General features: G+C 48.1%; 1 protein-coding gene across 5 annotated transcripts in view; it reads right to left on the reverse strand.

The window, feature by feature from the left end:
* GATAD2A (GATA zinc finger domain containing 2A) overlaps window positions 1-27,582 on the reverse strand; it is a 91,975-nt gene that overhangs the window by 43,940 nt on the left and 20,453 nt on the right. For all 5 annotated transcript variants that reach the window (XM_061149728.1, XM_061149725.1, XM_061149727.1 and 2 more), the window contains one exon: window positions 12,538-12,626. In XM_061149728.1, coding sequence (XP_061005711.1) covers window positions 12,538-12,552 — 15 coding nt within the window. In that variant the 5' untranslated portion in view covers window positions 12,553-12,626. Of the gene's footprint in view, window positions 1-12,537; window positions 12,627-27,582 lie in introns of those variants that run through there.

Raw genomic sequence — 27,582 nt, forward strand, 5'->3', positions numbered from 1 at the left:
TTGATGGACGCCCTACTAGCAGAGGAGGGACTCAGGAAACAGGGGTGTCAGCAGATACCGCCCTGATCCCCAAAATGCAATACACCAGGCTAGCTGAACACCAAGCAACCTTGAGTCACACAAATACACACATGTGTACCCAACTCAGACACATGCACCTACACACACTCATGTATATACAGTTTTCATCCCTTCTTCCCACTTCCAAATCTTATCCAATCATCTTAGAAAAGGTCTTTCTTCTCTGTGTAATTCATTTATGAGCAAAAGAACAGCAGTTCTCATGTGTGATCACTGTCTGCTGGGCTCCAGAACCAACTGTCGGGAAGGAAAACCATTCTGAAAATGAGATGAGACACAGGGTCCAGAACCACCAACTTCTGAAGCAGGTGAAGGAGCCCATAGGCCGTGCAAAACCCCCTCGGGGCCCTCTGTGGACCCCTGCACACCGCCACCACTTCAACCCACACTTCCTCTGAGACAAGTAATTTCACACCTGGGTAGAACGAGAGAGCATTTTAAAAATCACTAGCACCTGCAACCATGCTCATTTTTACTACTTTGTGCACACAGTAATGTAAACTTCCAAAGAAGGCAAAGAACCAACTGCTGTCTACTGTTGTTAATATCTGAGTGATGCCTGAATCTGGAAGGGAACTTCGGCAGTACCAAGAAGCCTAGTCAGTTACTAACAACCAGGGATACCCTTCTCCTAGTTCACAGCCTGTCTGACCCTGGACATGGATGTCGAATACTGATTCTGCGCCAGTCGGTTACCTCCAAAGGGCCAGTGACCTGGGGGTCCCACCTTTGTGGAAGGCAGGAGCAGCAGCTTGGGGTCACTGGCCTTCATGACAAAGACCCAGTAAGGGTTGTAAGATACATGTGTTGATCATCATTTTGTTACAAGCCAACAATGGAAAAGAAATCCACTCGGCTGGTCCAGAGGAGGAGGGGGAGTATCTAGAAATGCTTCATTAGAGGTAGGCCCCATGAGCAGAATCTGGAGTTGTAGAGATGGAAGAGGAGAAAGCAATGGGAGCAGAAAAGGTGAAGTGGCAGAAATATACAGGCATGTGAAAACCCATCTCCCAAGTAAGTACATGAAACCAGATAAAAGGGGATCAAAACTTTTAACAACTTTTTTAAATGGAATGAGGTTGCTTAGAAGGAAAAAACATTCCCCCATGAGAGTGAGGCCACTTATATGCTAGCAGGGATGACTGGGCCCCCCAGGCTGCAGTAGTCTGGGACTGGGGATGGGGTGGAGGTCCTGGCCGACCATCAGCCTGTGAGAGTGAGGAGAGCTGGAACCTTTAGGTCCTGAAGGACAGAGGAGGAAAGTGCTGAGAGCACAGAGTGTGCTCCAAAAAGACCTAAGTGCGCACACAATTTAAATCAAGTGCCTCCAGTCACTCCATCAAACTAATCCATCTGAGCACTGACGCTCTCCACAGGGAACTCTCTTGACCCCAGCCCCGAAAGGGGTGCTCTACCTAACCCTTCAGGGAAGAGACATCATTTGTGAATGCGGGGTTCAGCTCAGACTCAGGAGCCAAAGGTGAAGGTTAAGTTCAGGAGCATCTTAGTCTCCTAACAGGGCACTTCTTTCATGCCAAGCATGCCCAGACACCACATCCATCTGAAATGATAATGACACACCAAATATAAGGCCATCACCACTCAGGAATCATGCAAGGTAAAGTCAGACCAAGGCAGCCATCCTATCAGGTCACCTTCAGTCCTTGGTTCAAGAACCACTCGGATATGTAACACTGTTAACACTGCAAAGAATTAAAAAAAAAAAAACCACACATAATACACCCTGGACTCTTACGTTTACAAATAAACACACATTTACAATCTGATTATTTTTGGGTTGTCATGCCCTCCTCCAGGGTATCTTCCCAACCCAGGGATGGAACCCAGGTCTCTCTCATTCCAAGTGGATTCTTTACTGTCTAAGCCGCCAGGGAAGCCCAAGAACACTGGAGTGGGGAGCCCACCCCTTCTTCAGGAGATCTTCCTGACCCAGGAATCAAACCGGAGTCTCCTGCACTGCAGACGGATTCTTCACCAGTAGAGGACATGTAAATGTAGCCTCTGAAATAATGCTTTTTTGAGATATATTTAATAAAATTAATCCGGAGAGCAGAAATTTTAATATACTCAAGTAGCAACCACCACCATTTTAAAAATAAAACCTCAACAGTCTTCAGATTCCTCAAGGCCAATGCCATGCAGACCTGGAGAAAGATGGTGGTAGCACCTCACCCCAGTACCGCTTGAGGGAACAGAGCAGGTTTGGGGACCACTCATCTCCACAAAAACCGATGGTCACTGCCTTCATTGGGGCTCATGCCACAGTAACAGCCAGCCCTCTGGTGGCCCGCCCAGACACTCAGACTCACCCTGGGGACACGTAGGGCCAGGCCTAGGACTGCCAAGTCCCCAGACCTCAACACCTCCCTCCCTCCCTCCCTGGAGTCACAGGGAGAGGCAGCCAGAGAAAGCACAGGTCCTGTCGGGGAAGCTGGGGTAGGTGGGGAGTTTGTTTTTATCTTTCCCAGACATAGACCACCTCTTGAAACTTCTGAAAACAGGGACCACCACGGACCAGACAGGCCATGCAGGTATCACTGAGATCAGTCTGCACCTCAGCCTCATGCCTTGGCCTCTGAGTATCCCTTCCCAGTGACAAGACATGAAAGCCTGTCCACACCTCCACGTTCAAGCATACAGCAGGACAAAGTACCATGCCTAAACTGACCAAGCTTTAAAAGGGGGAGAGACTGGCAGCAAATGTTTTTAAAACCTGATAGCACCCCGGGGCTCACTCTGAAGAGGGGGGCTTGGATTTTGTGTTTCCGCTCTCAGAAGTGCTCATTTACTACCCAACACTGCCTACTTGGAAGTGGCCCCACAGGGGTGTCTGGGCCTCTGACGGCTGGGGCCTGCGCCTGAAGCCCAAGTGCAACCCCAGAGAGAAACAAAGGTCACCAGAAGAGAAGGCGACATGGAAATAAAAACGCTGCCTGTGAGGGGGATCTGAATATTAAATACCCACAAGGAAACGGTGGCCAGGGGCCCTCTGGCGCAGGACGTCACTGAGAGATGAGTGGCTGAGCCTCCTTGGCCCACAAAGGGTTACGCCTGCCAATTCCCTGCCAACTGCAATGTGCCCAGCGGGTGTCACATCACCAAATGGGAGGCCTTAACCCTTCCAGGGCCGCCTCCCTCAGGACCTGGCTGGGAAAGCAGCCCTGACCACCAGCTCCACCGAGCTGGGAATGGCAGGAGGTTTTACAGAGAAACTTCCAGGAAGGGCCAGAAAAGCATTCTGCATTCTCAGGAGGAGACGGGAGTGGAAAGAGGGAGAACCAAACGTGCACCCAGCAAGGTGGGGACACGAGCCTGGAGGCCCTGCCTGGGCTCCTTTGTCAGCTCCTCCCCATACACATCCTGGGCAGCAGGACAGGCAGCCCCAAAAGGATCAGAGCCAGCGGGGAAACCTATGTCTAGGGCTAATAAGTGTCTGGCCTCAATGAAGCCCATGGGCCTAAGAAAGAGTTCCTCCTGAGGAACAGTTCCTCCAGCACTTCCTGCACAGCTGTGAGAGCTGGAACAGAAATCTTCCTTCTCTCCTCCATCCTGTAAGTAGAAATCTCCCCCTTGGGCAGAGGGTTGTTCTGGGTATAGACACCTATCACAACCTCCAAGAAATAGCCAGGCTGACCTAGAGGATATCACATGAGTGGTCCTTTTTTACAACATGCTACTCAAGGTAAAAGCAAGACCTCACCCCAGCCAAGGCCCTGAGAGCCCCTCTGACCTGCCTACTACCACCCCTCTCACGTCCCCCCTACCCCTCAACCCCATTCTCTCAGCTCCAGCCACTCAGACATCCCAGCTGCTCCTCTGAAAGCCAAGTTTACTCCCACCTCAGGGCCTTTGTACTTCCTGCTAGGTCCTTCCCAGGATCTCTGTACAGCATTCTCTTCTTCAGCAGAAACAGCAAAGTGACATGAATCTCCCCCCTACATACGCGACTCAGGGGGGGGTCTCTACCCCCTTTCCCACCTCATCACCACTAGACATGCTAATTACTCATCTTTCCATCTGTGTGTCCCCCTCCTCTAACCCCCCCAAGAACACAGACTATCTCTGTTCAGTGATACTGTCCTAGGGCCCAGGACAGAATAGGTGTTCAATACATACTTGTTAAACAGACGAGAAAAAGTACTTTCAGTACTCTCAACTATGGCACTCCCCTCCCTCGTTAAATAAGTCAAAAACTCTTCCTGTCAATAGAAAATAAAATTATCAAAACCATACAAAACGGGGACTTCCCTGGTAGCCCTGCGGTTAAAAATCCACCTGTCAGTGCAGGGAATATAGGTTCGATCCCTGGTCCAGGAAGATCCCACATGACACTAAGCCAGTGAGCTGCAACTACTGAGTCCTCATTCTAGACCATGGGAGTCCCAACCACTGAGGCCCACACAGTTTAGAGCCCGCGCTCGGCAACACGAGAAATCACTGCGATGAGAAGTCCACACACTGCAATGAAGAGCAGCCTCCACTCAATGCAACTTCAGAAAGCCCATGCACAGTAACGAAGACCCAGTGCAGCCAAAAAATAAATAAAATTAATAAAACAAAATGCTTACTTCACACCATACACGAAAAACCAACTCAAAATTGGCCAAAGACCTAAATATTAAAAGCTATAAAATTCTTAGAAGAAGAGTATATGAGGGTAAAACCAGGACCCTCAATTTGGCAAGAAATTCTTAGATAAGCCTCCAAAAGTTCAATATCAACAAAGGAAAAAAATAAATTAGACTTCATAAAAAAAAGAAAAGAAAATAAATTAGACTTCATCAAATTTATTTAAATTCTTCTGTGCAGAAGACTGTGAAAAAAAATCAACAGAGTAGGGAAAAAATATTTGAAATCATATCTCTAATAATGGTCTGGTGTCCAGAATATATAAAGAACTATTAGAACTTAGCAACAAACCCAATTCAAAAAAACAGACAAAAGATTTGAAAAGACATTTTTCCAAAGATGGAATGGCAAATGGCAAATAAGCACATGAAAAGATGTTCAGCATCATTAATCATTAGGAAGACGCAAATCAAAACTACCTCTCACCCATTAGGATGACTATTTAAAGAAAAAAAAAGGAAAATAAATGTTGTTGAGGACATAAAGAAACTGGAACCACCATAAACTGCTGGTGGGAATGTAAAATGTTGCTGTGATGTGGGAAAGTCTGGCAGCTCCTTGAAAAGTTAAATACAGATAAATATAGAATTACCCCTATGACCCAACAATTCTACTCCTAGATATATCCAAGAGATGTGTTCATTAAAAAAAAAAAAAAAATTGTATACAAGTGTTAAAAAGCAGAACTATTCACAACAACCAACAAGAACAACCCAAATGTTCACCAATGGGTGAACAGATAAACGAAATGTGGTATATCCATACTATGGAATATTATTCAGACATAAGGAATAAATTTCTGATCCCTGTCACAATGCAGATGAACTGTGAAAACATGGTAAGTGTGTAGCATGTTTAGCAGACACAAAAGGCAATACAGAATATGATTCCATTTTTCTGAGATGCCCAGAACCATGCAAATCTAAAGACAGAAAGTAGATTAATGGCTGCTAGGGAATGGGGGCACAGAGGTGGGGGAGTATAGGCTAATACATACAGGTTTCTCTCCAGGGTGATGAAAATGTTCTGGAATTAGAGGTGATAGCTGCACAATATTATGACTGTATTAAACGCCAACGTATACTTAAAAGGATTAAAAAGGTGAATTTCATGTTGTGTGAACATTACCTTAGTATTTTAAGGCAGGAAAACAAAAACAAAATAATCAACCCTCAAGAGCCACAGACCCTCTAGAGCTGCTTAACTACTAAAAGGGAAAAGCAGGCTTACTCTGTTCCCAACAGGACCTGAAAAGGGGCCTCAAGGAAAGACTCCTTTGTGTAACAAGATCACCAACAATCCAAGAGCCACTGTCCACTGGGGTGTAGTCCCTCATCAGCTTCTCACAGCAGCCAAGGAGGCCGCAGCAAGCCCGTGATACAGTGTGTGACCACGTGGGACACAAATGGGACATTTTACCAAAAGAGAACCAACTCTGTGAGAAGCCAAGACCTCCGAGGGCAGGGGTCACACAGGCCACTAGTGTAGAGCAGGATTCAAGTCAGGCCTGTCACTGGCCCCACACTGGGCTTGTGTCAGATGCCTCAGTCTCACAGATGTGTCACTCACTCATTCACCCTAACACTTGCTTAGTTTCTACCAGGGACCAGGGGCTGACTGGGCCCCAGCGACACCTTTGGGGGTTCCAACAAAAGGCCTCCGATCCATAGCAGCACAGTCCCAGGAAGATGTGTGGGGTGGGCAGTGAACACAGCAGGCTGAGACATAGGGCAGAGGTCCCACCCACACTGGAGTTGTCATAAACCCTGGATCACACTTAAGGCTCAAATTTACAAAGCACTTCTTTTTTTATAAGACAGTCATGGTGAAGACCAGCTAACTACCTACTTTATCCAGCAGCTACGGCTGCTCTGGGCAGACACCACCAATGGAGAGGTGAGATTGATTTCTAATGAATAATATATTAATTTGTGTCAGAAAACAACATATGGGACATTACGGCATCAGGGTACTGAAGTGAAGCAACACATGGGGTGATCGATGCATTCTGGGTTCTGGCGGCGGTGGGGGGAGTCACGCACAGAACAGACAGTGCTACCAGCGTCACACTCCATCAGGCCGAAACCAGAATGCCTGGCTCACCTCCATACCCCTCACCTTCCTCACCTGCAAAATGGGAACACACCCACTTTATCACCAACATGGCTCCATGAAGGTACTGTAAGTGCTGTTATTACAGAAAATAAGAATGCTGTAACAGGAAGCTGTACCACTTGATGGGCTACTGGTCACAGCTCCCCACAGCAACTCCAGAATCTCTGCTGAAAGTTTTCTGCTTGAACTTACACCAACCACAAGCGGCCACCACCCTCACTGTTATAAGCAGTACTTTTCCTGCTCTGGGTGACATGCATCATAAAGCTCCCTGAAGGAAGGCCTGGGTCACACCCATCTTCCAAATATATTTTATGGAAAATAAATTATGTTATTTAAAATTGCAAACATACCCAAAGAAGCAGCATAAATTGCACATGCCCACCACCCAGATCCCACGGTCATCAGACAACCAACCATAGTCTTTCACCCACCTCATGTCTGCTAGGCTCTAAGAAGCAAATGCCATTCAACATGTATTTATGAATGAACAGTTCAGTATTTATCACTACAGGACACAAAACCACAATTTCATGATCACACCATCAACAATTAAACAATCATTCCTTAATCTCTGTCAAAGTCACACTTGTCTAAGACACAGGTTTCCCCATCACATTCCTTTCAATCGTATGTTGAAGAAATCAGGTCACTTGTCCCATTCCCCTTGACTGGGTTTTGCAAGTGGCCGCCTTGTGGTATAATGGAAAGTGTGAAAAGTTGTCAGTCGCTCAGTTGTATACAAAGTCGCTCAGACTTTTTGTGACCCTATGGACTGGAGCCAGCTAGGCTTCCCTGTCCATGGAATTCTTCAGGCAAGAAAACTGGAGTGGGGAGCCATTCCTTTCTCCAGGGGATCTTCCCAGCCCAGGGATCGAACCCAGTTCTCCTGCACTGCAGGCAGATTCTTTACCGTCTGAGTCACCAGGGACCCACACCAGGAACACAACCCCAATTTCCCATAAACTAGACTTTGAGGCCAAATCAAGCATACATCCCTCTGAGAGCACATGCACCTTTCCTGGGCGGGGGGGAAGGCTGGCAGCTACTGAGGACCACTGTCTAGACCCACCATTTTATTAGGTGTCTGCAAAGGTATGAACTTATAATTTCATGTTCCATACTCACTAGCCAGAGCGTCAATAGCTACACTGTCCAGTTAGCCACATGTGGCTATTTAAAAAGATTTAAATCAAATAAAACTAAAATTTTACTTTCTCAGTCACAATATCCCAGGTACCACATCAGACAGTATGAGTAGAGCATACTGGAAAATTCTGGCAGCTTGAATCCATCTTCGAGGGAAACTAGCCCTCACCCACTGTTTTGTTCCTTGCAAGTTCAGTTGTAGAGTAGAGCTAAATGCTTGCTTCTTCACTCTACCAATTTTTCAAGATGAGTTGACTCCCTAACACTTTCTGAAGGGCACTCACGAGTTTTTTCCTTTCCTCTAATCATCAATACAAACCCTAGATTTTTTTCTTTAAACACTTTGATGCTCCAACCCAGGGACTAATTTTCATTCACAGTCCCTTGCCCCACCCTTGGTCAGGGTTGGGGGGAGCGGGGGTCCTGTGGGTCCTTCTGACATAACCCTGGCAGGATCTTTCACAACTGGGACATTCCCAATGCAGATTTAGAATTAAAACATTTTCACTTAAGTGCTTTGATCTTTCACTCACATGTCTTTTGTCCTTAAAAAAACAACAAAAATTTTTTTTTTTTTTTTTTACCACACCACAGGGCTTGTGGGATTCTTGTTTCCTGACCAGGGATCAAACCTGGGCCCCCTGCAATGGAGGCATGGAGTCCTAACCACTGGACAACCAGGGAATTCCCAATTTTGGTTCTTAAAGACATCAATTACTTGTTTTCTCCTACAATATATAATAATAAGACTATTGGCATTGTTGACCTAAAACCAAAAATATGATTCCTAAAAGCAGTTAAAGATTTTTTCCCCCCTAATTCTTACCTTTATGGCATTATCTCATATCTTATGATCAAAAACTACCATTTTTTTCAATTTTATTTATTTATGGCTGCACAGGGTCTTTGTTGCTGCATGTGGCCCTTTTTTAGCTGCAGGCACACAGGCTTCAGTAGTTGTAGCGCATGGACTTAGGCATCTCGCAGCATGTGTCCCCTGCCTTGGCACGTGGATTGTTAACACTGGGCCACCAGCAAGTCTCCAAAACTACAATGCTTTAAGGCCATGTAAAATAAATCCTCTGAGAGGTTAAATTACCAACTTGAGTAACAACTGATATGTACCTAGATCCATTTATTCCAGCTTGCTTTTGCGCATGGCTTTTGGGGATTCCCCTCCCCCAACTTTATTTTCCAATTATATAAAACATGCATCTGGTGCGACACAGAAAGGAAACCTGGAGGAGTCTCCCAATAATCCTATCCTCTTTTCGTCATGCCTCTGGAGGTGACCATGCAGTTCATTTATGGTTTGTATATCCATTCTAAAAAATAAAATAAAAACAAATACACATTATGTCTCCGTCCTACCCCTAACCTTTTATCATGGGGGGTGAAAGTAAGTGCAATATATCTACCCTTCAGTTTGTTATTGTTTCTACTTAATTCACCCTAGAAATCCCATCACCGTGACATGAAGCCATCCCTTCTTTCACTCAGGGGCTCAGCTCCACCCCACTGGCAGATCCAGCCCCATCAGTCCTGGCCCCAGCTGACAAACAGCTAGGTCAGTTCCAGTTTGCTACTTCAGAATGTTGTAGTGAACAGCCCAGCCACAATCCTTACTTTCGACAGTCTATCTTCAGGATACTTTTTGAGAAGTGAACTCACTGGGGCAAAGGGTAAGCAAATCCCTCTCTGACGTGTTGTGAGCCTCCCAAAGCAACATATGGTGGTGCCTGGTTCCCACCAAGAGAACAGAACAGAGTCCACCTTTCGAGACTAAGGGTCAGAAATGTCTTAGGGAAGCTCCAGTGAGCATTATTCTTAGTACTGGGAAAGACTGAGTCTCTTTCCTGACTTGCTTAAGGGTCATCTGCATTTGCTTTTCCCTGTTTGTTTTTCTACAAGTCATACCCGTTTTGGTCCTTAACAACCAAGCACAAGGCCAGTCTCTCAGCACACGAGCAGTGTCTACAGCTGCTGAATGAACAAGACCCCTGACAGGCAAAATTAAAGGGCAGACACCAATGCCATCAGCCCAGGCAAGCAGACGGACCCTCAGTGCACACACTGACAACACACACAGCGTGGGGCCCTGTGTGAGGGCTGTATGCGTGTCCAAGGCTCTCCAGGACCCAGCCCCTCTCCTGCCCTGCTCTTTCTCCGTGCCCACTGAGTCCTGGGCAGCAGGAATGAGGAGACCCCAGCTGACCACAGGCCATGGTTCAATGGAAAGTGGAACAATCAATCAATCAATCTGCTAGGCTGACTTACACCCACGACCAAAAGTACACAAGCTGACGTATTTATACATTTTTAAAAAATAATTGCTCAAGGGTGCTTTTGCCTGTCTGACATGGACCATCACCCGCCACCGCCATCCACAGCCCATATTTTCCCATCGAGCCCTTCACACAGCAGGTACAGAGAGGCAGGACCAGAGGAACACCTGAGGGGGCTTCCAGAAATTCCCTCCCGGATCCCCAACCTGGCTGCTTTCTAATGCTATGGCTATGTCTTCCTTGTTGGCCCTGTAATAGGAAAGGAGGAGTTTTCTTTCATTCAACAAGCCGTCCACTGTTTAGACTGTGCGTGCGCACTGCAGCGTGTGTAGGCTCAATCCCTGGTCAGCGAACTAAGACCCTACATGCTGAACTGTGGTCAAAATTTAAAACAAAATAAAACGAAGGGCCAGAGAGATATGAGGTCATCCAGCCTAGGACCTCAAAGAATCCTGAGCCAGCCCTCTGCCTTCAGACAACGCCCTGGGCTACTAGACAAGTGACGATCACTCACCCAACCCTGGGCTGCAGTAAGACCTTTTCTAGACATAAAGTACCATGAATTTTAAATGCTAACATTCAAAGAAAGCCTGCTGACAACCACGGGCCAAACCCACTTTCCAGGTGGCTGGCCTACTGCATTCTGCCACCAGCACCAGGTCAGGAGCACCTCAACTAGCTCTAAGAAACTGGGACAGACTCCTTGAGTCGTTTTCAACAGAGCTCTAGGGTCCCTGGGCAGAGCTGGGGGAGAGGGGTGTAAAATGGTGCAGCTGCCATGACAACAGTCTGGCATTTCCTCAGAATATTAGACTCATGATCCAACAATTCCACTCCAAGGTACACGTCCAAAGGAACTGAAAACACGTCTCCACAAACATGTGTACATAAATCTTCATAGTACTATTCATAATTACCAAGATGTGGGAATAGCCCAAATTTATCCCAGATGAATGGATAAGCCATTCGTAGTCTAGCCATGCAATCAAATATGCTCAGCCACAAAAACAGATGAAGCACTGACTCACGCTGCAGAGTAGACAGACCCTGACCCTTGAAAACAGGCTAAGTATGAGAAGTGAGACGTGCGAGGTCAGAACAGTTATTCCGCTGGTAAGAAATGTCCGGAACAGGCAAATTTAGAGGTATAAAGTAGAGGAGTGGCTGTTGGGGGCTGAGGAAGGGGGACTGGAGATGGGGTTTTTTTGGGGGGTGATGAGAGTGTTCCATAACTACACAGAGGTGACTTGCACTACTCCTGAACACACGAAAACATCGTTGAATTGTATACTATAAATGGGTGAATTATATGGTATATAAATTATCTCAATTAAAAAATTTTAAACACCAGTAAAATTTATTTTTGCTGGGGAAACATTCTGGAAATGTTTTCCTGACCCCAGGATTACTGGGCCACTCCCACACTTTGTTGCTGTACGGAGGTAAGAGCTGAAACCTCACAAACCGACACCCAACCCCCGTCACATACCCTGCTCAGCCCAGCTGGGGAGTCCCTGCAGCCAGTTCTCGCCCCATGCAGCGGTGCCACTGTTTCGAGGGCATACACCCCTCGGAAAGTCACCGGCCAGCTGGCCTACAAGAGGAAGCGACTCACTAGCCCAGGAGGTCTCCAAGGTGTCTTCATCTTCTAAGACGTCTCTCAGTCCTACCTTCTCCAGTTAGGTAACCCTGGCCCAAAACATCACTAGCCAGGCCCTGATAGTAACAGACAAAATACTACCTGGTTCTGGGCTCGGTCCTGTTGGGTCCCTAAAGCCCTGGACAGTCTCCACCTGAGACCCCAAAGCAGTGGGGGGATGGCTCAGTTTCCCCACAGGCACGGAGTGCAGTAAGGTCAATGAGCTCCAAGCATGGGTGGTTAAGGATAAACGCTAACCATTTCCGTCAGCATTGGGAAATCACAGGAATGGCCAGAGAGCAAAGGCCACCTGGCCACAACTATCCTCTGCCCCTGATCCTCACAGAGGACGGCTCATTCTCCTGGGGCCTGGGCTTTTCAAACGAGTGACCTGTTAGACCCAAGAAGAGAGTGAAAGGCCACCCCGAGAAGGCAGGGCCTGGGAAGCCCCGAGGAGATCACCCAGTGTGCAAACCCAGAGGTGCTGGCCTTCTTCCCTCTCCAGGAGTGGCTACCAGCTTACGAAGCAGTGCTGTTTCAAATGTCCGAGGACCTGAACGAGGCCTGCTGGCTAAGTCAGCGCCTCCACTCCACAGATACTAGGTACCTCGCACTCACCTGGGTTCTGGGCATGGGACGCTGGTCCTACCAGCCGGCCATGGTGGGAGCTATGTCAAAAGGCAACTTCTGTCAATGTGCTGGCCAACCTAAAACAAAGAACAGAGGATGAAACACTGAGTTTCCAAAAAAAGTTACTGGGACATACTGACAATTTTAAATGTCTCCAATCCCTGGAATTACACAGCATAATTCTAGATTTCAAGCAGAGCACTGAGACTGCTCCCTTCCACAGGAGGGCAAGCTGAAGAAATCAATTTCTATCAGTCTCTGACTGTATGACCCAATATGGTGCACTAACCAGTAAACACGAAGATCTCAGACATGAAAGATCCCATCTTAAACAATACGGATAGAGACAATAGGTGGTACACAATCACAAGCCAACATACTGAGCACGCAGAGAATGGTTCACAGTTGTGATACTATTAATGACATTAACAGCAAAAACAGACATACTAGCATTTAATAGATGTTCAGTAGTGAGTTCCAGGTACTATATTAAAATTCAGTTATCTCTCTGAATCCCCAGAACAGTCTCAGGGTTAAGTTACACAATCATTCCCATTTGACAGGTAAGGGAAGTGACATATTTGATATTCAGGAACTTGTCCAAGGTCACCACATCTCCCTCTCCAGAGGTGACCTCTCTCCTCTCTCCAGTGCCCACACCCAAACACAGACCCCAAGAAAACCACCCACCATTACAGGCAGGGCAGAGTTTGCCCTGGGGACATGAAGTACCCAAGGATGGATAAACTTCATCTCCCACATGGAAGTGGCCTCACTGCCACAGGGCAACTAGAAGTTTCACCCAGGGATCAGCTCCAAAAGGCTTACATGGCCCAGGCAATAAGGGGCTGCCTTGTTTTACAGACAGGAAAACTAAGGCTCAAGAATGTTCAGGAACTCTCCCAAGGTCACAGAGACAGCATGACTTTCCCTCCTTTGTGAGGTTAGATGTCCAGTGCAATGGGCACACAGGCTCAAGCCAGTGAACCAGCCAAATCTCAGCCTCCCAGGCAGCTGTCAGTTGTAGCTTGCCAAATATTGTCAGTATCATCTCTGTTGTCATTCTTTGCGCCCACATGACTACCAGGAGCTTGCTCTGATATGAAAACTTTATATTAAAACTGGGTTCACAGCAATTCACAGCTCATGGATGTCGAGAAACACTCCCATAGGAGAACTTGCAAAATAAGCAAATATCATATGTAAAGATATCTATGGAAAGATCTTTGGGCACCAAGGAACACAAAGAGTCCTCAGTGAGGCCCAGAGCTGGCTACAGCCACCACCAGGGCTAGCTCCTAGGGAGAGGGGCCCTTTCTGTCACTTTTTTAGACCCTATTCAGTCTGGGAAATGCAGTAGATGCCATTAATTCCCTGGAGCCAATGCCTCTCTCTGCCTCAGAGAGCAAAACCTCAGAAGGAGTAGTAGTCCTGGGCTTTTCCAAGCTCCTGCTCTCTTCAGGGTCATGGTCAATATACAAAAGTCAGAGGTATTTCCACACAATGGCAACAAACAATCAAAACTCAGAATTTCTGTGGTGGTCCAATGGCGAAGATTCCCTGCTCTTAGGGACCAAGTTTAATCCCTGGTCAGGGAACTAGATCTCACATGCCACAACTAAAAGAGCCTGCACACCACAACGAAGACCCTATGCAGCCAAATAAGTAAATAAAGTTTTTAAAAGCTCATAGCTCGGACTGCCCTGGTGGTCCAATGGTTAAGAATCCGCCTGCCAATTTAGGGGACACAGGTCCGATCCCTGGTCCAGAAAGATTCCACACGCCAAGGAGCAACTAAGCCCGAGCACCACAACTACTGAAGCCTGCACGCCTAGAGCCCATGCTCTGGAACAAGAGAAGTCACCACAGTAAGAAGCCTGTGCATCACAACTAAGATTAGTCCCTGCTCACAACCAGAGAAAAGCCTGCGCACAGCAACGAAGATCCACCACAGACAAGAAACTAAGTAGTCAATCTTTGGGGAAAAAAAACTCAAAGCTCTAAAAAATAGTAATAATTAATATAGCATAAATGTAAAATATCTAAGGATAAATCTGATTTTTAAAAACATGGACAAGACCTGCAACCTGAATTACAATAAGATGTCACCAAGATTAGTGAGAGAAAACCCAAATAGAGAGATGACTTTTCCATGGATCAGAAAGTGTCAGTTCTCCCCTAAATTGATGCAAAGCCCCAATCAAAAATTTGCCAGCATCTTTTGCTGGAAAACAAACAAACAAACAAAAAGGCTGACTCCAAAATTTATACGGAAATGCAAAAGACCTAGAATAATGAAACACTGAAAAAGAAACAAATCTGGAGACATACCATCAAGTATGTAACCAAGAGTGTAACACGCACATAAAAGCAGATGAGCAGATATATGAACAGAATACATCCATGCTCATGTGGACAACTGATTTGCAACACCAAGTACCCTAATTCTGAAACCACAAGACACACCGGACATTTTCCTAAGGAATTAACGCCAAGTCACCTTAATCTGCTATAATAATGCATACAGTGTATCATGCGACACCATGCAACATATAAGAAGTTTTAAGGTCATCTCAGACTTTCACCCTGAACCACAACCTTCCCCACTTTAGCTCGCAGCAAATTCAGTCTTTCAAGATGCTCAGATTAAAATCTGGCGTTACCTTCTTAATTGGATTACCCATCATCCAGTCCGTCAGGAAATCCTACTGATTTTGCTGTCAAACACATGTGGGGTCCAACCACCTCTCACACCTCCACTAGCCACACCATCCTCCAGTAACAGGGCGGAGGTCTGCAAACTGGACCTCCTGCTTTCACTCCTCAGCTCAAAACCCCCCAAAGGCCCTGCATTCTCACTCAGAGTGAGGGCCTGTCCGCTCCCAGAGGCACGACCCACCCCACCTCCCAGTCACACTGGCCTCCAACACACCAGGCACCCTTCCGCCTTGGGGTCCCCTTTCAGGTTTTCAACAAAATCCCAGATACGTTATCATTTTAAACAATCAGTTCTTCAGTTTGCAGCCCAAGTTGAAAATGACCTTTGAAGACATAACTACCATACAATAAGCCCTAAATGTCAACAAATGCCCAGTCCATATTCAGCTTCACACGATTTTTCAGGAATGTCTGTATACAGTCTGTCCCAACTGTAGCTGTTAGACCACTTGTGCTAGCTGCTCTCTCTGCCTCAATCACTCTCACCCTGAGGACCGACTCCTCCCTTCACCCCCAAATCACCGCTCAAACGTCTCCTTCAGAGAGGCCCACTCTGCTCACTGCCCCTTCTTCCCCACACCCCAACCCCTCCTCAAACTCCACACAACATAGTTACCGTGTCTACGAACTTTCTCACCAAGTAAGAACAAAGATGCCACAAGGAAAGGGTTATCTGCCTGGGACCTGATTTCATTTCAAGCACCTACAGCATGTCTGGTGCTCAATAAATGTTTATGGATTGAATGAGCAGAGATGGTTTAACAGAGATGGTTAACTAAGGGAGAAGGAATCAACTTGAGGAGTTCATAAGCAACCACCCCTTGATAATATTAGTGCAAAATTCAGGAAGGAGCAGAAACCAAGCAGAGACACCTTAGCACCAACAGAACTGGGAGCACCTCTCTAAAAGAAACTGTAATCGCTTTTCACTGATACATCGTTTGGGCTGCTGTGCCATCAACCCGGCTGGGTTTAGAGAGTTTTTACTGTTTTTATTTCCAACCCATACATTTAAAACAGTATCGAGTAACCCTTAAGTACACAATTACCAACTCATAAGAGACTCTTCCGCTCCCATGATAAATCATTATGGTTTGGCTTTGACCCTGCACCTGGGTACTCCACTTAACATGCATACACACACAATACCCCAAACAACGATTTCCCAATCTGAGGGAGATCACACTTGGTGAGGACGCAGTGATTGGTGATTTAAACGAAATCAAGTCACCGCACTTCAGGGAACAGAAGTCCATTGTTGCCACTTCATCCTTTCCAGCTCAGGCAAGTGAGGTCCGCGCCCTTTTGAGGTGAGAAGGCCCGGGCCAGACACTGGCTGCTGTCTAGGGAGCTCTAGTGTTCCTCAGGGACACTGAAGTTGCAGTGCCCAGGGCCAGCCCAGGGGCAGCTCTCAGGGGCCAAGGGTGCCTGACGGGGAAGCCTGGGCTCTCTGAGGGGCTCCCCCAAGGGCCAAATCGTCCCTTCCGAGGTCTGGTCCTAGGGAAGCCACATGCCTCTGGTCTCCTCCTTACCACTGTCTGCACTCAAACACTTGTGCTGTCTCTAAAATTCTTCAGTTGTGCCTGCATCCAAATATTTAACCACCCTAGCTCCAATCCAGGCCCAAGAACGTGGTATTAAGCCCAAAAAACCGCCAAGGTGAAACCCAACAATCCCATTCACCTTCTCCCACCCCTAGGTCCACAAAGTCCACTTGTTCCACACAAAATGAGCATCGCCCTCCAGAAACAAAGGGTTATTACCCTAGACCCGTCTGCCAACAGTCGAAGCAACCGCACTGCTACTTGTCAAGGAGAAGTCCGTAGCCAGCCCTATGAGAAAAGGAGAAACTGAGGCAGGGCAACAGTGGATTACCCCAGCAAGCCCAAAGGTCACACTGCTCCAGCATGCGCTGGCTGGCTAGGCAAAGACTAACTTGGGTCAGAGTCAATTCCCTAATCCAGGGGTCACAAACTACTGCCTGGCCTGCTCTGGGAAATGGGTTTCCTGGGACACAGCCACATCCACCCTGTCTATGGCTGCTTTCATCCACAGGGCAGAGCTGAGCAGTAATGACAACGACAACGTAGCCCCCAAAGCCAACAAGACTGAGCTGGTGGGCTCTGCTCAGCATTACAGGGACAGAGGTGACTCGGTCAAAGCTGCCTGCCTGAGACAAGATCAGAGCGCAGGCGCAGCGAGGGTGTGCTCTGGCTCCACATCCCCCGGGACCAAGCAGTACCTGCTCTCCCCCAGGCCCAGAGCCTCATTAACCCTGTATCCCCACAGAGGCAGGGAGAGCATGACTAGGCAGACTGGAGAGGGAGACTCAGCCCCACGAGGGTCACGGAGCCGACAGGGAGGCCAGCTGCACAAGCCTGTCCTCGGCAACCAGAGCTGGCCGATCTCCACTGCCAAGGCAGAGCATCCACCGGGCAGCAAGCAGTACATGCCCCTCAGAGCCCTGAAGGGCCCCTGCCTATGCCCCCTCAGCCACAGTAACCATTGCCTCACCAAGAGACAGGCTATGTCCCCACACCGTCCCTTCCGGAAGCTCCTTAAAACCCCCAATGCTCCCAACACCTCATCACAGCCTTTAGGACCCTGCCTGTTTAGGCCCAGGTGACCCCATGAAGTCATCTGGCATGCACGTATGTATAGGCACACACGTATGTATGGGTACACACACCATGCTCCTGCCTCCAACCACACCAGTCTTATTTCCTTTACCCACCATATCTGCCTTCCTCTACGACCCAACCTTTGCACATGCTATTCTCACTCCCAGGAAAGTACTTCCTTCCCCTCACTCATCTGTCAGACTCAGAACATGTATTACTCAGAAACCCTCTTCCTTTCATCCCCAAGGATTAAAACCCCATCACTTGGCATGGCTGATCTTGACATCTGACAAGCATCCCACTAGGTTCTCTCCCCCAAACACTCCACGTTCCACAAGAGGAAGGGCTCTTGTTCATCTTATCCAAGGTCCAGCAAGGAACGGAGAAGAAATGACAAAATGGCATCCTCTGCCAGTTATAAACACCCAGCCACTGTGCTTTCACCACTCTGCTCAGCCGCTAAGTCGTGTCCAACTCTTTTGTGACCCAACAATCCCATGGCAAGAATACTGGACTGGGTAGCCATTTCCTTCTCCAGGGGATCTTCTCAACCCAGGGATCAAACCCACGTCTCTATGTCTCCTGGATTGGCAGGCAGATTCTTTACCACTGAGCCACGTGGGAAGCCTGTTTTCACCACCAACTTGATGTAAAAACATGACAATATAAATAACATAAGAAACAAACAACACATGGAGATAGGCAAGACCACAGCCCCTGGGGGGCCCAGGGCTTCTCGGGGGAGGGGCTCCCCCCAACTCCCTCACACAGTTGTTTAGAGAATGGTGCTTGGAGGTTCCCACAGGCCTCAATGGCCTTGTGTCCAGAAGCGCCTCCCTGTCACTGCTGAGAAGTGAGAGCTACCCCAGGACCCAGTCACCAACATCCTGAACTACTCCCCTCCCCCTTTCCTACGGCCAAAGTTTTATTCTGTTGTAGTCGTTCAGTCACTCAGTCAACGTCCAACTCTTTGCAATCCCATGGACTGCTGCATGCCAGGCTCCTCTGTCCACTATCTCCCAGAGTTTGCTCAAACTCACGTCCACTACGTCGGTGATACCATCTAACCATCTCACCCTGCCGCCCCCTTCTCCTTTTGCATCCCTCCCGAAAAAATACCATCAACAATCCTTCCAACAGACCCACGCCCTCCTGAAGACTTGACTCCACCACCTACCTCCTCTCTCCTACGCATTCTGGATATCCCCCCCTTTCACATCACCAGACCATCCTGATGATGATGAACAGAGTCCTCCTGATGAATCACACACAACCAACTGCTCGGCCACGACCCTCCTGACAATTCAAACACTCTGGGGCCAAATCCAACTGTGCCCCTGGGGGCCCGTTTAGCCCCTTAGGACTCAAGATCACCCTGAAGACCAAGCGACAAAGCCTGGCTCCAGGCGGACTCTCCAACAGAAGCAACTAGTTCTTTCTTTGACTACTATGATTACTGTTGTTCCTCAAAATCCTATGACTCCTTATAACGAGGCTCCTTTCAGTGTCTTCACGCACGTTCCCTAGCAGCTGCCCAAGCAGTCCACCTGGAAGTTCAAAACGTCAGAGAAAACACCTCCCCCCATATTTAAAATGCACAAGAATCAAATGTCCATCTCCAGACAAGTCTGAGACTTTGGTAAGTGTTTGAAGGGTTTATCATTAGTGTGTGACGTTATGAAAGGACACCCTGAAGAAAATGTCAGAACAAAAGAGGAAATAACTTCAGTGTTAGTAACGAGGACCTAGGAACTGGAGTCTCCCCTTCAGGGTACACCCATAAAATATGTGCCATACTAAGGAAATTGTCTAACAAAGAGCCACAGGAAAACAAGGACTACCTTCAGTCTCTTCTGAGCACTGTGAGAAGACCTCAGCTGTTCCAGGACACTGCTCCCCCCACACCTCCTGCAGACTCCAGTCGTGTCACCCTACCAAGGGGAGGACGTGCATCCAGGCCCCACCCTCCTAGGGACCAAAGAACACCCACGGAATCATGCTCCCAAGATGATGTTACAATGAGCCTTCTAGAACTAGGCGTATCTTTTTTTTTTTTTTAAAGCCCCTAGTATCTGACATAAGGTAGACCATCAAAATGTGAGCGCCTTTGTTCATTTCTCTCTAAGCTAACATTTGGAGGATAAAAATGCATGCTCTCATAAAGATAGAGGATATTTCTAAATTCACAAAGGTTCCCTTTTGTTTTTCTTCCTCAATGTGGTATTAATAAAATATACATAACATTCACCGACTTAAGTCACTTCTCTGGTCTTAGTCATTTTTTTCAGTGCAGTTTAGTGGCATTAAGTACACTCATACTGCTGCACAGCCATTAGCACCACCCATCTCCAGAGCTTCTTAACCTTGCAAAACTGAAACTCTGTCCCCATTACACACTCATCACCCACTCCTCCCTCCCCCGCACCCCTATGTAGGCACCCATCATCCTACTTTCTGTTTCTATGAATTTGACTATGCTAGTCGTCTCATTTAAGCAGAAATCATGCAGTATTTGTCCTTTATTGTCTGGTTTATTTCACTCAACACAATGCCTCTTCGAGGTAGAATAACAGATCATTCTAACATTCTGAGGCGTGTGTACAGAACAAATCCCAGAGGGCTGGTATACCCACAACTACAAGTAAGGTTCTAGAAACTTGCTTCCCAGACCAGGCCCATGTCCCTGACATGCTTCACTATCACTCAGTCTTTCCCTCCACTCCCCAAATAAACTGCACAAAAAGATACTGGCAAGAGCTTCCCTGGTGGCTCAAGAGTAAAGAATGCACCTGCCAATGTAGGAGTCACGGGTTCGATCCCCAGCCTGGGAAGGCCCCACATGCCGTGGCGCAACTAAGCCCACATGCGGTAACTGCTTAGCCCAGCTCCGCAACAAGAGAAACCACCACAATAAGAAGCTCAAGGGTCACAACTAGAGAGTAGCGCCCACGTGCCACAGCTAGAGAAAACACACACATCAACACTCAGCACAGCCACAGAGAAAAATAATTCTTTTAAATTGCACGACTGATTAAAATCCTGCAAAGTTTCAAAAAAGAAACCACAACAATGGCAACATCCATCAGTGAATTGTGGCTTGCACTGCGCTGTGCTTACTTGCTCAGCCGTGTCTGACTCTTTGCGACCCCACAGACTATAGCTCACCAGGTTCCTCTGTCCAAGGGGTTTTCCAGGCAAGAATACTAGAGTGGGTTGCCATGCCCTCCTCCAGGGGATTTTCCCAACCCAAGGATCGAACCCAGGTCTCCTGCATTGTATGCAGATTCTTTACCATCTGAGCCACCAGGGGTGTCCTACATACAAGCTTGCACTACACAAGCCAATTAAAAATAAACTGAGAAATGGCATGAACATACACCACATCTTCCTGACAATGTACCCAACAATAAAGGTATGATCAGAGAACATCAGGATCAGAGGGGTTTCTAAGGGAGGGTGTTTCAGGGAACCATCCAACTGTCCACTGCCCCCAGCCCTTACAGGGTAAACTGAACCCAAGATGGAAGAAAGCAGAGCCTCCCCCTAAGGTCTCAGAGGAGGCAGGCATGAGGGGAGAGTGGGCAACACCAGCTTCTGCAGGCCGTCAGTGCTTCCCTGCACGGACACTTCCCATCACTTCCTCCTCACAGAAGGGCCAAAGGGGAGAGGAGGTGCTGGGCGGACACAGTCTTGCTGGCTGGGAAAAGTCCTGCTCCACTGGGCCAAGAAGCCAGCATCTGGGGAGCAGACAGGAAGGAAACTGTACTAGGGACTCAGACACCTGGAAAAGCCGACTCCAGAAGGAAAGAGGCAGCGAGGGCCAACCTCCCGCCCCCACCAAAGCTTCAGAAGAGTGCCTGCCTCCAGGGGTGCAACGGTTGAGACCAGAATTTTGAAATATGCTTTGCTTTGTCCTCTGCTGCAAATCAGAGTTTTCCTTGGTGGTAGATTTTAGTACTAACACTGATGAGCTGTGAGGTACGATGCAAATGTCATGTGAATCTCTGCCTTAAGATAAGAAGTCCAAAGAAATCTGTGGGTTGTGCCCTCAGGGGGACTTTGCCTATACCTGAAACTCAGCCCAGAGTTAAGCCAGGGACCCCACAAAAGGCAGGACTCTGCCACACAAAGTCCACACCCAACCCTGACTGCAATGTCTTTGCTCCACTTGCAAACACCGGAACGCCTGTGTGGGTCACTCCAGCCGGCAGGCACACACAGCACATACAGAGCCATCCACAGGTGCACAAGCACGAGCGCATGGGCACATAACGGCCAGCACACATTTCATCTTCCAGGCAAAGGCGCACTTCTAAGCTGTCAGTTGTTGAACGCAGACCACACATTCCAGAGCAACACGGTCCTAAGTGGGATGAGATATTCCCAAGTAGCCCACAAAGTCCATCTTGTCCCAATGGCACAGTCCTGCCAACATAACACAACCTAAGCAAGAAATCCTCTGGGAAATCGCTTCGAGTCCCAGGTCAGCAGCCCTCCCAGACCAGAAGGGGTGAAGAGGGGGGAGGAGGAGTGCCAGGGAGGCAAGAGTAGGAAGGAGTCCAGTCACCTCACTGTCGCTGGGCGCGCCTTGCAGGACCCCTCTGGCCTCCTCCGCGGCCCACCCCACTGCCATGCTGTCACCAGCCCCTCACACAGACCTAGGTCCCAGTCACTGCAGGTCTGTCCCCAAGACCCCAGTGACAAGATTGCTGCAAGTGGGGGCTCCGTGGTCCCCCATGGTCCAGGACTCCTTCCAGTGCTCATCGAGCTTTGGTGGCATGGGAAGGGGAGGGCCTGACTCTGCATTGAGAAAGCCACCACTGGGCACACAGATTCAAACTGCTGCAGAAAAAAAAGCCCACTGCTGACAAAGGCGGGAACATCCAGAGAATCACCTTTAGCACACTGACAAGAGATTTTGTTACTAAAGGACGAAAAGAAAAGTCTAACAGTGGCTAACAATTATTAAATTCTTTATTTGGTGCCAGGCGTGGTGCCAGTACTTTACATGCCTGATTTCATTTAATCCTCGTAACCACAGAATGAGGTACTACCAACTCTACCCATATTTCACACAGGTACTGCTAACACTATCCACACTTCACACAGGGGGACTGCCATTGTCACCCACACTTCACAGGGGAAACTGCCACTGATGCCCACACTTGACAGGAGAGAAAACAGGCTGAGAGAAGTCAAGGTGATCGGCCAGGGTTACAGGGCTAATGGGGATCCAGACCCAGGCTCTGATCTCAACCGTGGCACCTTGGGGAGGCAGTCTGTCTCTTAACCAAGACCATCCTAAGCTGGATCCTTCCCAAGGCTTTGGGAGAACTTCCTAAAGCAAAGGTCAGCACAACCTCCATTCCTCTGATTAGAGCACACTAACTTAACCCTTTACTGAATTTCAGGAAGCCTCCTGTAAGAGTAAGGCTTGCTGTGCAAGCTCTCATTCCGTGAGCCATTCAGCAAATGCAGTGACTCATGTGTGTCTTCACCTTCTATGAGAGGCACTAAAACCCTCAGAGGGTGCTGAAGCACAGATTTCTAAGCTCCTACTGCCAGGGTACACACAAGCTAAGGGAAGAGGACTTGCTCAACACGGCCAGCCTGGGTTATAAATATAAATGAAGACCCTTTTGTCTTTTCCACCGTGTGAGATGTACACAGACGCCAACCACACTCAGCACTCCAGCAAGCAGACCTGGGGCCCGCAGCGAGGAGGACTTGTGCAGACTGAGCTGCTTTCCTTCCATCCGAGGAGCAAAGTGCTCACAGGAGGCAGGAAACAGAGCAGACACAGACCAGGGGAAGGAGACAGGTCCTCTGGTCACTGACTCGGCAGTCCCCAGCCCACGGAACATGGAGCTGGGGGGCAGCCCAGGCCCTGAAGGGAGGGCTTCCTAAGGTGGCTGCTGGCCAGGGCACATGCTGGCCCTCCCAGCTCTGTACATGAGGCACCAGTCTGCTACCCTCACCCTAACTCTCCTGATTCCTCACTCCCACCCTTAACCTCAAAACCGGGACCCCTGGTCACCGTCAGGCAGATGCCACTCTCAGAACCAAGTCATTCTTTCCCAAGGGCCAAGTCTCCAAGGCCCCCTTCCTTCCTGTGTCCACAACCCCTCCCTACTCTCAAAACCCGTACTGTCATTTGGCAGGACATCCACCTGTCTTCTTCCCTGGACTCTGCCAGAAGAGTCAGGATTTGAAAACATTTGAGCAATGCATGAAACAGGGTAACTTTTTCAAACTAGAAAGTAGCAGCTCTTGGAAAAATTCGTGTCGATGTTTCAGGGAAGTGTTTTAATTGCTCTAGGTCTGTCTGGAAAAGTGTCCAAAGCCTCAAGCTGGAAAATTCTCAGATTTTAGAAAATGCTGATTACCAACCAGCTCCCGGGGCACAGGAATCACACTGAGCCTCTTCTTGGGCCCTCTTAACTACTACAAAGCTCTTTCTCAGGCGGAGTTAAGGGCCGTGTCCTCCTACTTTCAATCCACTGATCACTACTTCACTCTTGGGAACAGAGCAGAACAAACTGTTTATATACAGGACCATCCCTCAGATATTTTATTCTTTTATCTGTTATTTACCACACTTTCATCTAACACAAAGCACTGCTAGTTTGGGGAGGAGGAGACACAAGGACAAATCAAGTTCCGCACCCAGTCCCCAGAGAAGGGTCAAAGATACACACCCCTCCGTTCATGAGGGTCCTGGGTCCTGATGACCACACACGACCCACCATACTTCAATCCACTATGTTCTCCCAGTGAAGCAGAGAGCGGCCATCCAGGCCCACAGGCTGGGCTGTCTCACAATGCCTGGCTTCTCCCAGGAAGGAGACATGATCTCAGGCCACACGTCACCCCACCTTTGCTCAAACTCAGCACCCTGGAAACTTAAGACCCACTATCTCAGGGCCTGTGTCACCTTCCAGTCTTCACTCAGGTGCCACCACGCTCCTGCACGTCCTTCCTCTTTCCCAGGGCACTGTGCCCTGCCTCCCCCATGAAGAGTTAAGGCCCCCGAGGGCAGGAACTAGCCCTCTCGCCCATCGCCAGAACCCAGGGGCACAGCACAGGCCAGGCAGAGAAGGGAGCCCGGCTGCTGAATGAACAGGTGACTGGTCCTCAGCCCCTGGCACCCAGTTAATCCCACCCGATCTTCATGCACAGGGTCTGGCACCTGTCCCTGCTTTTTACTCCCCATCAGGCAAACTTAAGGCCAGGTCAGCCCATGCCTGCCTCTTATCAGCGGCCCTTCTCCCTCACTGGCTTCCCTACCCAATTCAAGTCAGCATTTCCCTCCTCACAAACCTGAGGGCGCTCCGTGCTTTTAGTATCAGGTGTCAACAGCCCTCCATTTAAGGTCATCAACGATAATCATTTTTCAAACTTACTTTCCACAAACCCTGAGGTCCAGGACAGTGATTTTCCAATGCCATCCCTCCCCGACACTCCAGTACAGGGAACACTCCCTCTAACAGTCCACTCCCACACAACGAACCCGCTTCACAATAGCTGTTAAGAACCCCGAGATCAAGGAAATCATCTCTTCTCAGAAGAGTGTGCATGGCAAGCACAGATCAGATGCCCCATCTTTCTCATATCATGACATGTAACAAAAATTCTATGTGCACAGTGCACTTCAGTAATATGAGGGCAACTCACTGAGGAGCTGGGCTGGGGCCACCTGGGCCCGAGGACCTCTGCATCTCCGTCACCCAGCTCAGCATCTCTCCTCAGGGAATCTCAGAGCCCGCAACACGGGCCGGGGCTGAGTGTGCCCAAGTGTGAGCCACCAACTCGCTGTGCGGTGATGAGATGCATGCACTGCATTTCACTCCATGGGTCACCTACTGGAGTAACTTAGGCTCTTAAATATCAATGGGCTAACTTTAAAAAAAAAAAACCTTAAAGAAAAAGCAGCAGCCAACAATGGTTCACAGAAGACTGGTTACAATTTAAGTTTCCTTCTCCTTTCTGCAATAAACCAAGGCAACAAAGTGGGCATGCTCCCACCATCTTAAATTCACAGAAGGTGCGCGCAGGTCTCTCATGTGCTCACCCAATGCAGAGCACCTTCCCCAGGGACCTTACACTTTCGCTGCATGTCATGGCAGAGTCACCTTATTTTATCTCTGGAAAGTTACGAGGAACCTCCTCCATCTTCCCTGAGGGGGATGAGTGGATACCTATGGCACCAGCAGCAGGAAAGGACAACTGTCCAATCCTGAGCCAAGATTCCCAAATCACCAACATACCTCCTGGAACCCCTTACCATCCCCTACCCCAATCTTCTTTTGTTCAAGAACACATTCAATCCTGTAACCAGTTCATGAAACGGCTTAAAGATGACTTCAGCAGACAGAGCAGACTACGCCACATATAAAGGTTAAGTGAGAAACAACCTCTCTCACAGCTTTTCAGCAGCCAGCCTGTGCTGTTCTAGACTCACCCTTACCTGAGTGTTGAGGACCGTCCCTCCTGCCCTACACTAGTAGAGCCTGATAATAGGATCTGATGTCCAGCTTTCCTGAATCCTTGAAATGGTCACCCAAAATGATTCATCTGGAGGGTGCCTAAATGAGTGCCATCTCTTGTTTTTTAATAGATAGGGAAAAGCAGTTTAATGCTCTTAAAACTAAAAGCCATCAACCACTCAATTCCAGAACAAGAAACATAGCTACAGTTTGTTTTCTTTGCTGGCTTTTAAATGCAGCCCGGAGACTCCAGAAGCAGCCTGAATTCTTGACTGTGTCCTGTCCCATCCTCACATTAGAGATACCGTGATGACCTCAAAAGACAAGGTCCTGAGGAAGGAAATTTGCCACTGGACTTACACTATATAAATAAAGGGAAGAGAAACCTAAAACAAAATAAAAATTGTGAACCTAACCAAGCCATAAAGAAGCAAAGTCACAGATCAGACCAGGAGGCTCCAGAAGGGAACAGACTCTGCGTCCTTCTCTCTTCTGCAAGTCAACACAGGGCAGGCCACTCCCCTCTCAGGCCTCAGTTTCCAGTTTGTAATATCAAGCCCTGCCCCACTCATCTGGAAGACTGTATGCCACCTGCTGGGTTCAGCAAAACAGGACACAGAAGCTAGTCCCAGGTGAATACTAAACTGGTCTGCTGCCCAAGAACCAAAAATAGTTACATTTCTAATGCTCTTCCTGACAAACAGAAATTGACAGTAGGCTGCAATTACATTTCAATCCAGACTCAAGTCCGTTAATATCCTTAATCAAGAAAACTTCATAAGCAGACCAGGGTATGACTACTGCTGACACCTGAGACTCCCACCTTCTCCCCAGACTTTAGTTTCAGGAAATGTCACTTGTAGGGTTGAAAGAGACAGAAAGCCTCAACAATAAAAACCTTAAAGGTTTGGGGAAAGAGGCAAGAGATAGATGATCAACACACAATCTGCTGAAAAGGTCAACTAATCAAACAAAAGTGTCAAGGAAAACACTAACCAAACCCTCAAAATCTCTCCAGGGCATGAAAAAGAATCCCAGGGAGGGATCTGACTCCAGAATCCTCTGAAAGAATCATTTGCCATTGAAGGAATGCATTAAGCCTTTACATACACAATAATACAGGAAAAAAAAGAAAATGAAGTTAAAGTGTTCTGTCAATGATAAGCATACCCTGAGAATATCACAGGTCTGGAGTGACTCAACCAATG

This window comes from Dama dama, chromosome 9 (assembly GCF_033118175.1).
Source record: "Dama dama isolate Ldn47 chromosome 9, ASM3311817v1, whole genome shotgun sequence".
NCBI lineage: Eukaryota > Metazoa > Chordata > Mammalia > Artiodactyla > Cervidae > Dama > Dama dama.